This window comes from Falco punctatus, assembly GCF_963210335.1.
Source record: "Falco punctatus genome assembly, chromosome: 1".
Taxonomy (NCBI): domain Eukaryota; kingdom Metazoa; phylum Chordata; class Aves; order Falconiformes; family Falconidae; genus Falco; species Falco punctatus.
The window spans coordinates 54,213,480-54,226,857 of NC_137580.1; the positions used below are offsets into that span (position 1 = coordinate 54,213,480).

The following is a 13,378-nucleotide window of genomic DNA, read 5'->3' on the forward strand; positions in this document are numbered from 1 at the left end:
GACTAAGATCAAACACAAACCAAACTGAACGTCTGTAAAGAAGAGGCATGCAAGAAATAGGTTCCTCTTGATGATAAAACACATGGAGGAGCCATGCGTATTTGCAATAGCTACTTATATTCTGCATTGTAAGACTGAAATAGCAGTGGTGCTGGAGGTGCAGCAGGCCACCAGGTATCACAGCTGCACAGCGCTGGGCTGGTGGAAGAATTTTGCCAGAATTCAGAAAATACTTGTGTAGCAATCCAGAGGGGTGGAAGTGCAGCTCAGGACAGCTGAAGAAACTCTAGAGTATATGGTAACCCAACACCGTGCAATGATGAAGCGATGGTAAAGGCAGAAAGTTCCTGAAATCATAAAAACTGCCATGGTGCACAGTAGATGAGGCACTGAGGAGGAGATACAGGAGAACAAGATTCAGCTGGAAGAGTTGCCAACTGCAGACAGTACTTCTGTTCATACCCTGGTCTCCATCCGTACTCAGAAGCACAAGGCCAGCAGCATCCCTTTTGATGCAAGAATGCAGAAGTTGACATCAGCTGTGACTATACAAGATTGCCTTGTTCCACATCAACTCATACTGGTAGTTGCCACAGGTCAAGATTATATAGTATTGTACTGCCATGGAAGTGGAATGTGTTCCATACCTGAGATTATATGCCGATGGTTAAAACATACTTGCTTTCTTGTAGATCTGGTTTAATATGCAAGAGTATGATTCCCCAGTACGGATAAATTTTGATATCAGCAGAACAAAACACTGGAAGTCTTTCTTTTCAAGAAGCTTGCCATACCCTGGTCTCCACAGTGTTCAGGTATTAATGGATCCATTACCAAGTCATTTTGAGAGGTTGAGAGATCACAGACTTAGTATAAAGAAGCAGAGACTTGAGTTCTTTGGACGTCTGTGGTAAAAAGTATTTATGTAATAGCATTGGATTTAAAAAAATTTTCCCAGGTATTCCTTAAAAAAAAAAAAAACACCAAATACTTTGCAGTATTCATTTTTATACAGATAGAATGCACAGCTGTTGTCCTCTCACTATTCATGTAAGAGTAAGTGAGACCTCAGGACAACAGTGAAGTAAGTAGGACAAATAACACAAGCATACCTGAAGTAGTAGCTTGGTACTATAAAGGAAATGCCAACTTTTATCTTACAGCCAGAAAGGCGTTATTTCAAGCTGTATGCACATTCTTAGTAAACAAACAGTAATTTTTCTAGTTCATCACAGCTATAAGCAGTTGAAGTTTACCAGGGAAAAAAACCCAAACCACAGCATGATACACAAACATCTAGTTAATGTCTTATTATGTCTCTACTAAATCTGTTATTTTAGCATAATTGTGAACTCATGCAAGTACCATCATGCAAGTATGTAACTTTAGTTATGTTGTACAGCTAGAAAAGATTGCACATTTTAATATTTGTTTTATTTATTGCAAGCCTGAAGAATTGGTTTATCAGCATTCAGACAAGGCTGCTGCAGTGGAACTACAAGCCAGGTAATTCTATCTCCAGAACAAATGCTGTCAGTACTGATCACTCTAGGTATGAATATGCTCCATCCTAAGAACCTGCTCTGAATGCTAGGAATTGGGGGACAGCCTAAAAAAAAAAACCAAAAAATCAGGAGCTGTAGTTCATAGGACTTTTTTTAATTCTCTGTAATAAAAGACTGCCAGATAGAACGAACTGATCAATCATTGCTTTACCATTTCTTAATAAGCAAAATGCTGGAGAGGGATGAGAGGAGAGGGTGTAACCTGAAATTGGTTGTAAGCCCCTGGCCTCTCATTCTGCTACTGACCATGCAGGCACCATATAGCTATGTCAGCATTGCTTTTTGGTAGCAGTAAATTAACTGAGGTCATTTCTGTGCCCCCATAATCTATACCAAGTGCATTAATGGAGATCAGTTCAGATGCCCAGTTAAATACTAGGACTGTAATAATCAGTCTCTTTATTGCAGAATTGAAAAAATATTAAAAGATAAGATTATGGAATGGAGACCAAGGCACCTAACTCGTTGGAACAGATACTGCACCTCTACCCTACGTAACTTTTTGCCGCTGCTGGAACAAAACCAAGGCAAAAATGTAGAAGACGACCATCAGGCAGAGCTCCAAAAGCAGCTAGGAGATTACAGGGTACAGTTGTGAACATGTATGTCTTGTGCATAGAATTAGGATTCTAATCTAAATCCCTAGGATTTAGTATCACTACTCTGTGATACAGAAGAGCATCCCAGGCTACTTATTTCCTCTACTACCAAAAAACCACAAGAGTTTTTATACCAAAGATAAACCAATGTAACATTTACAAAGTGAAGGAGTGAATATATTTTATTTCATTTGTAGATGTTGAAGATAAAAACTTTGGTGAACATAAAGCTAAGAATGTAAAGATAAACTGGCTGCACTGGCTGCTTACGGGTTGATTGGTGCATTAGCTCTCAGGTCTGGTCAGCAAGAACCTGGCACTCATGCCAAGTAGTGCTACACAGTCTACTTACAGGTGTAAGAGCCCCCACTTCAGTTCTCTGCTCCACTCTATTTAAAGACAGATTACTTACTTAAGTGTTCCCTGCAGCCACCAGTGTACTCCTCTGTTCTTCCTCCAGGCTATTCTCAAGGTTAGGTCCTTCTGCTCTTCTGGTAAAACACACAAGGTGGCAATACTGTACACAACTATAGCAACACTCAAAATGAGCTGAGGTTTCAGTTCCTGTTGAACTTAGTGTATGGGCAGGAGACATTTGCCACCTCAAATCCCTAGCCAGTGCAGACAGGAAAACACAATGAATAAAAGCAGTTAACTGCATAACTTTGCTGCTTTTCTGCCTCTTATGTCTTCATTAATATAACTTTATTTTAGTTGATTTCTAAACATCTTTACTCCAAACTTAACCCAGACCAAAGAGGAAAAGTGTCAGAAGCTTGCCTGAAGTATATGAGATCAGGAGGTGGTATTACAATACAAAATATGCTTTTTTTTATTGCATCTCCCCAGGCCAGCAATAGAAAAAGATAAATTTACATGGACAGTAAACCAGATTTTTAAAACTAGATATTTATTCAGGTGCCTTTACTTTTTCTTACCTTGTTTTTCCCTTTCTTTTCCCCAGGTCTCCGGATTTCCTATTCATATGCCATTTTCTGAAGTAAGACCCTTAATAGAAGCTGTACACAGCACTGGAGTTCATACAATTGATATTTCCAATGTTGAATTTGCTCTAGCCGTGTATATTCATGCTTATCCCCAAAATATTCTCTCTGTATGGATTTATGTTGCTTCTCTTGTTCGAAATAGGTAGTATAGACCAGTCAGAATACCTGAAGAAATTTGCTTATGTAGGGGTAAATATAACAGATTTCTCCCACTGCTGCTTTGAGGTAGCCCAAGGATTTTAAAAACCACGTGACAACCTGATTTTTAGTAGCTGCAAACACATGTGCTTTATTCACCCTGCAACCACTGAAGATACTAACTTATTACTGTTAAGGAAGAGACTGACAGCTTAAAGTTGTAGTAATAGGTGGGGTTTATACACTATTTTAAAGCTCCCCATGGCACATGACACTCCTAAAAGCATTACATGTGTCCAGTGTGATGGTGATACAGTGACAGTGCAGAGTAAAACGGCAGAGTTCAGCCGCCTTATCTTCAGGTGAAAGCTGGTTCCTGGAATTGTGCCTTGAAGACTATGTTTTTAGCTAGTCACTTTATTTTACCTACAGACCTTCTTCAAAGATACTGGCAAATACAAATACTTAACAGTTTTCCAGTACCTTAATTCCTGAATCAAGATCAGGACTGTTTATCCATAAACAAATTTTATGCACCAAGGAGCCGTCAAGTGAAGGCCATACTTCAATTTTTAAGAGGCTTCTTCATCTGCTATTCTATGCTTAGTGTCTGTATAATGCTAGCACCATTTAGAGGTGTAAAACAATGTTTTCTTTAGAAGTTAAAGACAAAAGTATTTAATAAATATTTATATCAAAACTTAAGTGGAGGCCGATTCATTTTATAGAAGACTTCAAACCACTTTAAGGATTTCATACTCCATCTGCAAGTTACCCTAGTAAAAGATTATTGAAAGAACAGCTTAGTACAAATCAAATTTGCATATTAGTATGAAAATAGTGGTGTTAACTGTTAATATCAATATAAATACACTGCATTTACTGCAGTTATCTTGCTTATCAAACTCTTTCAAGTGAAAGTGATCGTGTGGTGAGCTTAGGAAGAACAAGCATCAGAATTTACCAAAGTTATTATTCTTGAGCTTAACTCCAAACCAGATTCAGTCCAATGAATTCTAGAACCAAAACCTTTGGCTTAGAGCCTAGGGTTGTTGCCACAGGTTCCGCTCTGTAAACCTCCAGCAGAAAGGAGTAGCTACATTGTCATCACATGATGCCTTGCTGAACAACATTGATGACATATCCCCACTTTAGTCCAGCTCGCCTTCAGAGAAGGGTGTAGAAGAAACACCATGTAAGCGAACAGAATTTTCTGCAGCCGATTCAGTCCTCAACTGTCTCTACCAGTCTGCACAGAAACCACCACCTAGCAGCAAGGAGGAGGACCACTAGCTGCACGTTCCCAGCCGCAGAAACCAGTGTTCTGAAAGGGCAAATACAAGAAAGCCCACTGTGTACCTTGTTACGGCACCCATCTTGCCTCAGCACTGCATGAACAGCCATGTGTCTACTCTAACCTTTGGGCACTGAAGTAAATTTAATGCATCTTACTTGAAGCAACAGTTGCTGGAATAATGGTATCCTTTTATACCTCTTCTGCAGGCTTCCAGCTGAGCACTATACATTCTGCCTCTAGATCACACGCAGCTGTTAAGCACGAACAGCCAACTCTGCACCAACTCCACATTCACTAGTATTTTTCTTACCTTAATACTCTTCAGTATTAGTGGGAGCAAGATGCTCTCAAAACATGCCTTTTATTGTAGTCTCCACTACACCTGCAAGCTGACTTCCCACACACCCTGACTGCTGTCCTAAATAAATACTACTCAAAAGAATTTATCCAATTACTGAAACCAGTAAGAATGACATATTGCCTGCCTTCAAAATTACACAGGATGGGGGGAAAAAAAAAACCCAACAAAATACCAAACTGCCTGCCTTTACAGAGTTGCCACCTACCCCTCCTTTGCCCAGGAAAAAAAGCACCTGCAACTGTGTCGCTCATGAGCAGGTGGCCATTAACCTTTGCAACTTCACAGGGGCTGCAATAGACACTTCCTCTTGCCATAGGCTCTTCCCCTTGCCACCCACACACTCGTGCACTACTCATACATAACTCGCTTTGTCTTCCTACCACAGCTTTCACTTAGCCCAACAATGGATTCTTTGCCTCCCTGCTAGTCTCCGCTGTTTAGTAAGGGGTCTTTTATAAAAATCAAAGCAACAGGGAAAACATCTTCTTGTCCTCCACGGATTTGATATGAATGAAAACTGACTTCCTTGGAAGCTGTTTCAAAAATGCATTTAACACAATCATGGGAACAAAAAAACCCGAAACACCCCCCACCCCCACATATTGCAAGGTTCACAGCTCTGCAACCACCATATGCCCGCCCACCCACCCGCCCTCTGCAGCCTATTGGCATGGTACGCCTGGCTATCACACCTTAAAAGCACATATATTCAACTGCTACATACTTTTTTTTTATTGGTGGGAATGTTTTATTTGAGTATGTCTCTCAAGCCCAAATACAAAACCAAATGCAAAAGGAAGGTGGGAATTTCCCTAATTTTGAAATATAAAGAATGACTTCAGGATGAGAGGAAAGGGGAAGAAACAAGGCTCCTAAAGATGTATAACTGTTACCCAAATGCAAACAATACATTTCCAATTCTCTGCAGAGCTTTATGTTGTACTTATGGATTCAAAATAAAAAACCATTCACTTAACACAAAATAATCCAGTAAAGTATATTTAAGTGCCAAACTTGGAAGAAAGTGGCATTAAAAAAAAAAAAGAATGTTTTCCCATCTTCCCCAAATTAAGTAGAACAAAACCCAATACCCTTCAAACCAAATGAGATTGTGAGATTGTTACAACACTGTACAGTACACTCATAATTAAGATGTTGAAGTTGTGGGCAGGGTCAGGCTAGTATAACAAATCTCACTCCAAAGATTGTTAACACAAGATGCGAACTGTAAGTAAAGTGCATGAAAGGAAGCCTGCTCAGCTAAATGAAGTAGACTGAAAGATCAGAAGTCAGCGGTCATTCGCCAGAGCGGCAGCAGGCCCGAAAACCACACTGCAAATTCTGGCATCCACTGGCGGTTTCAGCATGGGGACCTGCACAAAAACAGAACAAATGTGAAAAGAAGAAAAGGGCCATTTATTTAGATTCAGAATTCTTGAAATCTGGTAATTCAGAAAATGTCTTTTTTTAAAAAAAATACACTAAACTTCGTTCAGCACTGTGACATCTGAAACTCACTCAGTACTATCACAGTATAAAAACCTCAATTTGAACAGCAATTTTTCAAGAGATTTTTGCTCTGATAGCTTAGTTAGCCCCATGAAGATAACACATTCACAGTGACACAGATGTACAATGAGCAACACTACATGAGCAAGTTTAAGCAAGCTCTCACAGCTAGCTTTCGGAATTGAGGTATACTTTCACAATGCATATTTAACTTGTGTTTTTCAAATTCAGGTGACTACTTTATGGCATTACCAAAGAAACCATAATCTCCAAAACCATTTCTACTGTACTGGAAGAAGGGTTTTAGCCTGGAAGATTTTTTTTCTCCATGAATACTTCATGGTTGGCTAGACTTCATGTACTTTCACTGGAAATTCAAGAACTAAGGAGAAAAATCACCTTTAGTATCACTGCAGTTATCAGAAGCCATAAGGCTAAAAATTAGCCATTCCAAAGAAAGAAAAAGTTACAAGCACAGACAGTACAAACCAACACTGTAATTCTACCCACCTCCACTTACCTTTGTTTACTGTTATCCCTTTAATTTGAAATGTTACAGTGATCATGAGATAAGAAACTATTACGTTTATTAGTACAGGATTTTATTTCCTGCAGCCATATGCCTGCTTTAGAGACAGAAATATTTACATTCAGGTTGGCTGAACTCTGGCACCCAACATAATTTGGAAGCGGGTTGTTGAGTTAACTAAAGCTGGTAAAGACCTAAACCAGGACAACCCAGATTTTCCCCCCCCTTTGTACTTGAGTCAAATCAAAGAATATATAGAGTGTTTTTAATAGGTTTAGAAAAGACTAGCAAAATCATGTAATGAACTAGGGCACTATGCTATGTCTGGCTTGTTTTTTCCCCTTGAACAGTAATTTAAAGTCATAATTCAATTAACTTCCAAGAACCTGGTGTCTGGAAGTCAGCTTTCTGCTTCATGCCACACACCAATAAGCAATATTCTATAAGGTAATTAAGCTAACATGCATGAGCCTGAATAAAACAAACCTGAAGCTATAATGGACAATGGTTACAGTATGCAAAATAGTAAACTTTTCATTTGCCAATAAACTCCTTTTCAAATCTTTTTATTCACCTGAACTAAATTTTGATCCTCCAAGTCACTTACGAGCTAGAGTTTGAAAGATTCTTCGTTAAGTCCTTTAAAAAGGAGACTCGATGCTTCTGAATAGCTGGTTTAGCAGAGCATGTTCTGTGCGGCAGTATTTTCCAAGTCGTAGCTGACCTTCCTCATCATTGCCACAGCTAAGCAGCACATCAGTAATTTTGAAGCAACTGTCACATTTCTAGTAGAATGCTTGTTGACAAAATGTACAGAACAACATCCCAAGGAAGGGGATACTCTGTATACTTCAGTATGGTTTACCATCCTTTTCTTGCTCATTTTAGGAATGTTCTTCCTCATGCTCATAACTGCGACATAAAAATTGCCCTTCTAGGTCTGACGAACAATCCATCTAACACTACCTCCGCCCCGGCAACAGCAAGTGTTATCAAGAGAGACGATAGAAGCCTACCGTGCATACCTTTTGTGTCTTCCCAGCATTCCCAGCTGTTGGAGTAGGGACATTAGAGTCCATTCCCTTTAGTATTTGTCTGTGGCTCAGTTGTGTGTTTGTTTAACCTCTTTCTAAACTCACTGATGCTAACTGCTTCCACAGTTCCCCAGAGAACCAAGTTCTAGAAGCTCACTGCATTGTCCATCTGCTTTAAATCAATCACCTACCCACTTCATCTGCTGCCACTGACTCTAATACTGCAGAATTTGGAGTTACTGCTGCACATTCACCTCATCTATGGCTTTCCCAGCTCTGTAAACAGTCATCTACCCTCCAGCCTTCTCATTCCCAAATCGAAACATTCCAGCCTTTCCAGCGGTCCTTGCAAAACAGCTGCTCAGTTCCCTAGCTGTTTTTAGTAGAGACCTCTTCTGTATCTTCTGTATCTCCATTACATACACTCCTCAAGATGGGGAGACCAAAACTGCATGCAGTATTCCAAATGTGAGTGCCCCAAAGCTTCCAGGACCATGCAGCAACACCCTCTATCCTGTTTTCAACACCCTGATGATGCATAACATTGGTGGTGGCTTTTTTGGGCTGCTGCTGCAAACAGGAAAGATCTTAGAATTAGCACCGACAGCTGTCTAAAATCATTATCTCCACACTGCAACTGCCAGCCCTAAATTCAGTTTCATGCAATCACAGTTTGATTATTCCCAACCACCCAGACATATAATAATACATACAGCTATATTGAAGCTTCTAAGAAGTCCTTCTGGAAATCTTCAGCACCAGTACCATTACCTGAGGCAGCCCATTGCCACTCAAAAACTTCGGAATTACTGTGTGCATTTCTTATGCCACAAGAGCAATGGAAACGCTGAATAAGACTGATCACAGCACTGAACTGGGTGGGGGGAGGGGGGAGAATGGGGAGATGTCAGCTCCCAGATTCCTGTCCATCCTGAACAGTGAGCATTAAGCCCTGCCCTTTCTTATCCTCAGCTTTCAATGTTTAAATTTAAACCAGTCTTACAGCAACTTAAAATCTCAAAAATGTAGAAACTTCCAAGTAAACTGCATCATCTGAAAAGTTTGTAAGTTCATTTCCTAATTTCTTAGGCACTGAACTACAAGTGACAGTAACCACATCACAGTGAAAATTCACCCTTCTTCCTATGCTGCATTTCTTGTCCCATATCTAGTTCTCACACCATCACTAACTTTCCTTTATAGCCTCTGATAAAAAACTCCGATTAAATTAAACATTCAGGATTCAAAACCACACCTTCCTGAAGTCTGCCATCCTGTATTCCTTCTTGGCATATACAGACAATCCCCATAATATGGAATTTTATGCTCTTATTACAAGGTAGTAAGGGTCATTAATGGTTGTTTTAACAGTAAGACTAATTGGTTATGACTGACTTCATTTATGTTTTGGCAAATCAACTTATCCCCTTCACAGGTCATTTATCTCCTCTATAAATACCCTAGCCCTCCTTACCTTGTTCTTTTTACATTTGACACAGCAAAATTCAGAAGCCTTCCCTTTTGACAGCAAAAGAGACTGGTTTTGTTCCCTGCAACTGACTTTTGGCTGCATCTCTTTGGCTTCCTAATCTCCAGTTTCCCCAGTTTTGCTACTGGTCTCATTTGGACTGGACTTTATTTTCAAACTATCTCTGCTGAAGTTCAAAATATTGCCAAAACCCACTTCCTCCTGCTTCCTTTAGGCTGTATATACAAGGTTTCCAAGTCATCTTACCTCACTGATGCACCAGGTTAAGCAATATGGTAACTGTACACAGTTCCTTTTATACTGTCCAGCAAGTTTCAGCTCTTACCGTGGGGACAAGCTGCTTTCAGAAGGGTCCCTCTCTTTCTACTATGAAGACTTAACTAGTACTAGCAGCAGCGAAGCCAAAATTAAATGCATTTTGGCCTGGTTCACCTCGGAAAGCAAAGTTAAACCAGCCACAGTCTACATTACCGGTTTAGTTACCTCTGAACTGGACTATTGTAATGCTCGTTGCATGCACATCTGATTACTCAGATTCTTCAGGTGATGGAGAATAGAGCTCTGTTTACTCACGATGAGCAGCTCTCATGTATTTTCAAATAAAGTACATGTAAACACATCTTGCAATGTGAGAGGAGTACAGCTATTTGATTACTCTATTTTGTTACATGTACTAAGGTGAAACAAAAATTAGTCAAAAATTTCCTAAAAAGAAGTTAGGCATTTCACCAAAAATACCATTTCACCAGACCAAGACCATGGTGAAAGAACCACTGCAGCTAGGACAACTGGCTGCCATACCACAGCCCTTTAGCCACTTGTTCTAGCTCTTGCCTGTGGCAACAGAAACATTTATGTGGTCTACAGCAAGATGCATCCCTGACCTGTCTAGGAAGAAGAAGAAAAAAAATAAAAGAAAAAGACATTCAGCTACCCTAGTTCTTGTCTAAGTTTACCAAGTGGCCATACAAAGATTTATTCTGGCCACAGAAAGGCAGTTAAGAATGAGCTGGAATGTACACAAAGGAGGGAAGGAAACACAATTCTTTTTCACAGCCACCAGCAGCAAGCGGCTCCCCTGTCAATACTGCGTACCATACTTGATGGCAATGTAACAGAAGTAATGCATTACAACAGAATTACCAAAGTGCTTAATCTGATCACTTTTATCGTAAAAATATATATATATACATAAAAAGGTAATAGTAAACTCAGCTTTTAATTTAATAAGTGCTGCTTTAATCAGCCTTTGGTAAAGGTACACTTACAGACCTTTATGAGAGCACCCTGGTTATCTGTAAAATGCAAAAAGAGACCAAACTCTTGAGTCAGCAACAATGCATTCCCATATAAACCCGCACACAGGAGTCCCTTGATGTTAACTGAAATTGCAAAGCCTGGGCTCCATTGTTGGAAGACAGATCAAACTACGACCGATGGATTTCTAAATGCCAGAAGAAAAGACTGAGTCATCAGAATCACCACAACATTATTTCATTAATGCCCTATTTCTTTAATTACAGCACCTGAGGACTACATCATTAAAAAACTCTAGAAACTGAATCATACTTAAAAGCTGTAAAGAGCTGCTGGAGCCCCATTTTTCTTATCCTGAAGCTGACAGCACTCCAGGCCTTAAAACTGAGAATGCAGTACGGAGACTGAACAAAGCTGGAAAAAACAGAAGTTTATATTTCCCCATGGGCTAAGTGGCAAGAGGTTAACTCAAACATTTAACTCTTCTTACTGAGTTCAGTGTGACCTACAATCAGATGACTTTAATAGCTAAAACACAGCAATTAGGAGGGGTGTATACTGACACATTTGTTTTCAGGTACAGCTGAGGGTTATCGACCTCCAAGCCTCCAGTGCTGAGCAAAACATAGGCAGAGGTCCTAAACATCAGTATGCAAACCAAGAACTGAAGTCATACCAACAGTAAACACAAAATAAATTTGGAAGTGTGCTCTCATGGTCTCTGCTCATAAAAAACTACATCATTCTACTGCTGGGCAACAGCAGTCTGTGACTCAGATCCAACTGAGTCTGTCTAATCATAGCTGCTCTACCTTTTTAATAGACTAAAACTAGAACTAAAACTGGTGAGACCAGCATGCTTAATGGAACTCTGAAAATGGCAAAAAATACACCTATCAAACAAATCCAGCAAGCCCTCCACAATGAAAATCCAGTGAGGTTGTGTGTAAGGCCCTTGTTAGGATCAGTTTTACAGAAAAAAAAAAATTGTATCTGAAAACAGGCTGTAGGTGACAGTAAAGCCCGTATTTATCAACAAACAACAGTGGTATGTTTATTATTTCAAGGATGGCTAACTTCCATGCTGTTGGCTCCATTTTTTGTTCTGCAAGAGCGACGGGTTTTCCAACATGATCCCAGAACATACCTCCTTCCCCAAAAACAATCTCCGATAAGCTGGTGGGCAAAGAAAATTATGAAATTATTCTCTGCATGCTTACAAATCAGTAATTAATAAAACAATCTATATGTGCAAAGAAACAAAACTGACTTCAGATATGGATTGATTTAAATGAAACAGCTACTGCTTTCCCTACAGTTACTTTAGAAATACTAAATGATATAGAAATAGTTCCAGCTGTCACAGAAGTCCTGCTGCCCACAGAGTGGAATAAGGCATTATTTTCACACTGAATAGCCCTATCTGTCTATCACAACAAAGTCTGAATGAAAATACAAAGTACAGTACCCATATAAAGGTCCAGGGGATTCAGTTATGAAAGGTTATTTCCCACTTCAGAATTCTGCTTAGAACACCCCTTTAAGTTTTTAATCGACTTCCTTCTTAAAGAAAACAGCCGCAAACTTCTGAGATGCTACCATTTCTCACTAGATGTGGGAAGCCAGGCCGTTACAGCCTCACGTTCCTGTTGATTTCTCTCTACAGGAATAAACTGTTCACCCAAAGGCATGCATGATGCTTTACAGAACCAAGCAGAGCTCATAGGCTCACAGCTTCCAGCAGGCAATAAAAGGAAGGAAATAAAACAGGACAAGCATCAGGACAACTTTACAGAGTAATTCCAAAAAGTATTCTGTTGAAATACACATTTCTTGAGGATATTATGGAACAGTCGAGCTTTAAAGTGGCAGACTCACACAGAAGATTCTGGTTTTGTAAACTAAGATGACATAGTGTATTTTAGGGACAAAGAGAGAAACAGAAATGACTGAAAGCAGACTAGAACATCAAGTCTGGTATTACTGATAGAAGTGAAAACAGGAAAAATAGCAAGGAATCAGATGTGAAAGGAAAAGACTTTTAACTATCTTTGAAGGCATCTTTAAACTCAACACAATGCAAAAGGAGAGTCAGTGAAGGATTTTTAAAAAGAAGCCTTGAAATTTTCAGGTTGAAATGGCAGAGGATTTTTATAAGCTGTATTCTAGATGGAACAGAAGGAAGTAACAAAAAGAAGTGTCTCTAAAGAAAAAAGGTCTGTGTCAAAAAGGTGCATAAAATATTGCAAAACTTATGAAAGCAAAATATGGTTTAATACTTTCACTGCTAATATCAGGATCCAATCCAAGTGCATCATATTGTGTCAATTTCAATGGACTGAATACCCAAATGTCAGTATAGACTTACTTGTAGTACCAAACCTCTGGCATCCTGTACCCCTGCTGTTGCTGCATCTCAACGCAGATGCAGATTATTGAGCTGAACACCATGAACTACCAGGGAATATAACTGTTTTACACACAGTTAGGTCTTATAATCCTGTGAGCTCAGTTATTATCCTCCTTTTCACTTTCCTTCTGTTGCACTTACCTGTTTTAAATTCACACATGCAATACAAGTCACACTATGGTT

At 39.5% G+C, this 13,378-nt stretch overlaps 2 protein-coding genes across 7 annotated transcripts in view; one reads left to right on the forward strand and one right to left on the reverse strand.

Moving 5' to 3' along the window:
- CC2D2A (coiled-coil and C2 domain containing 2A) overlaps window positions 1-8,682 on the forward strand; it is a 77,359-nt gene extending 68,677 nt beyond the window's left edge. For all 5 annotated transcript variants that reach the window (XM_080378878.1, XM_080378877.1, XM_080378880.1 and 2 more), the window contains 4 exons: window positions 693-815; window positions 1,448-1,506; window positions 1,974-2,151; window positions 3,129-8,682. In XM_080378878.1, coding sequence (XP_080235004.1) covers window positions 693-815; window positions 1,448-1,506; window positions 1,974-2,151; window positions 3,129-3,317 — 549 coding nt within the window. In that variant the 3' untranslated portion in view covers window positions 3,318-8,682. The remainder of the gene's footprint in view (window positions 1-692; window positions 816-1,447; window positions 1,507-1,973; window positions 2,152-3,128) is intronic.
- FBXL5 (F-box and leucine rich repeat protein 5) overlaps window positions 5,692-13,378 on the reverse strand; it is a 35,643-nt gene continuing 27,956 nt past the window's right edge. Inside the window, exon 11 of one of the 2 annotated variants that reach the window (XM_080378935.1) lies at window positions 5,692-11,961. In XM_080378935.1, the coding sequence (XP_080235061.1) occupies window positions 11,858-11,961 (104 nt within the window). In that variant the 3' untranslated portion in view covers window positions 5,692-11,857. The remainder of the gene's footprint in view (window positions 11,962-13,378) is intronic. The other variant, XM_080378934.1, reaches the window with a different exon arrangement.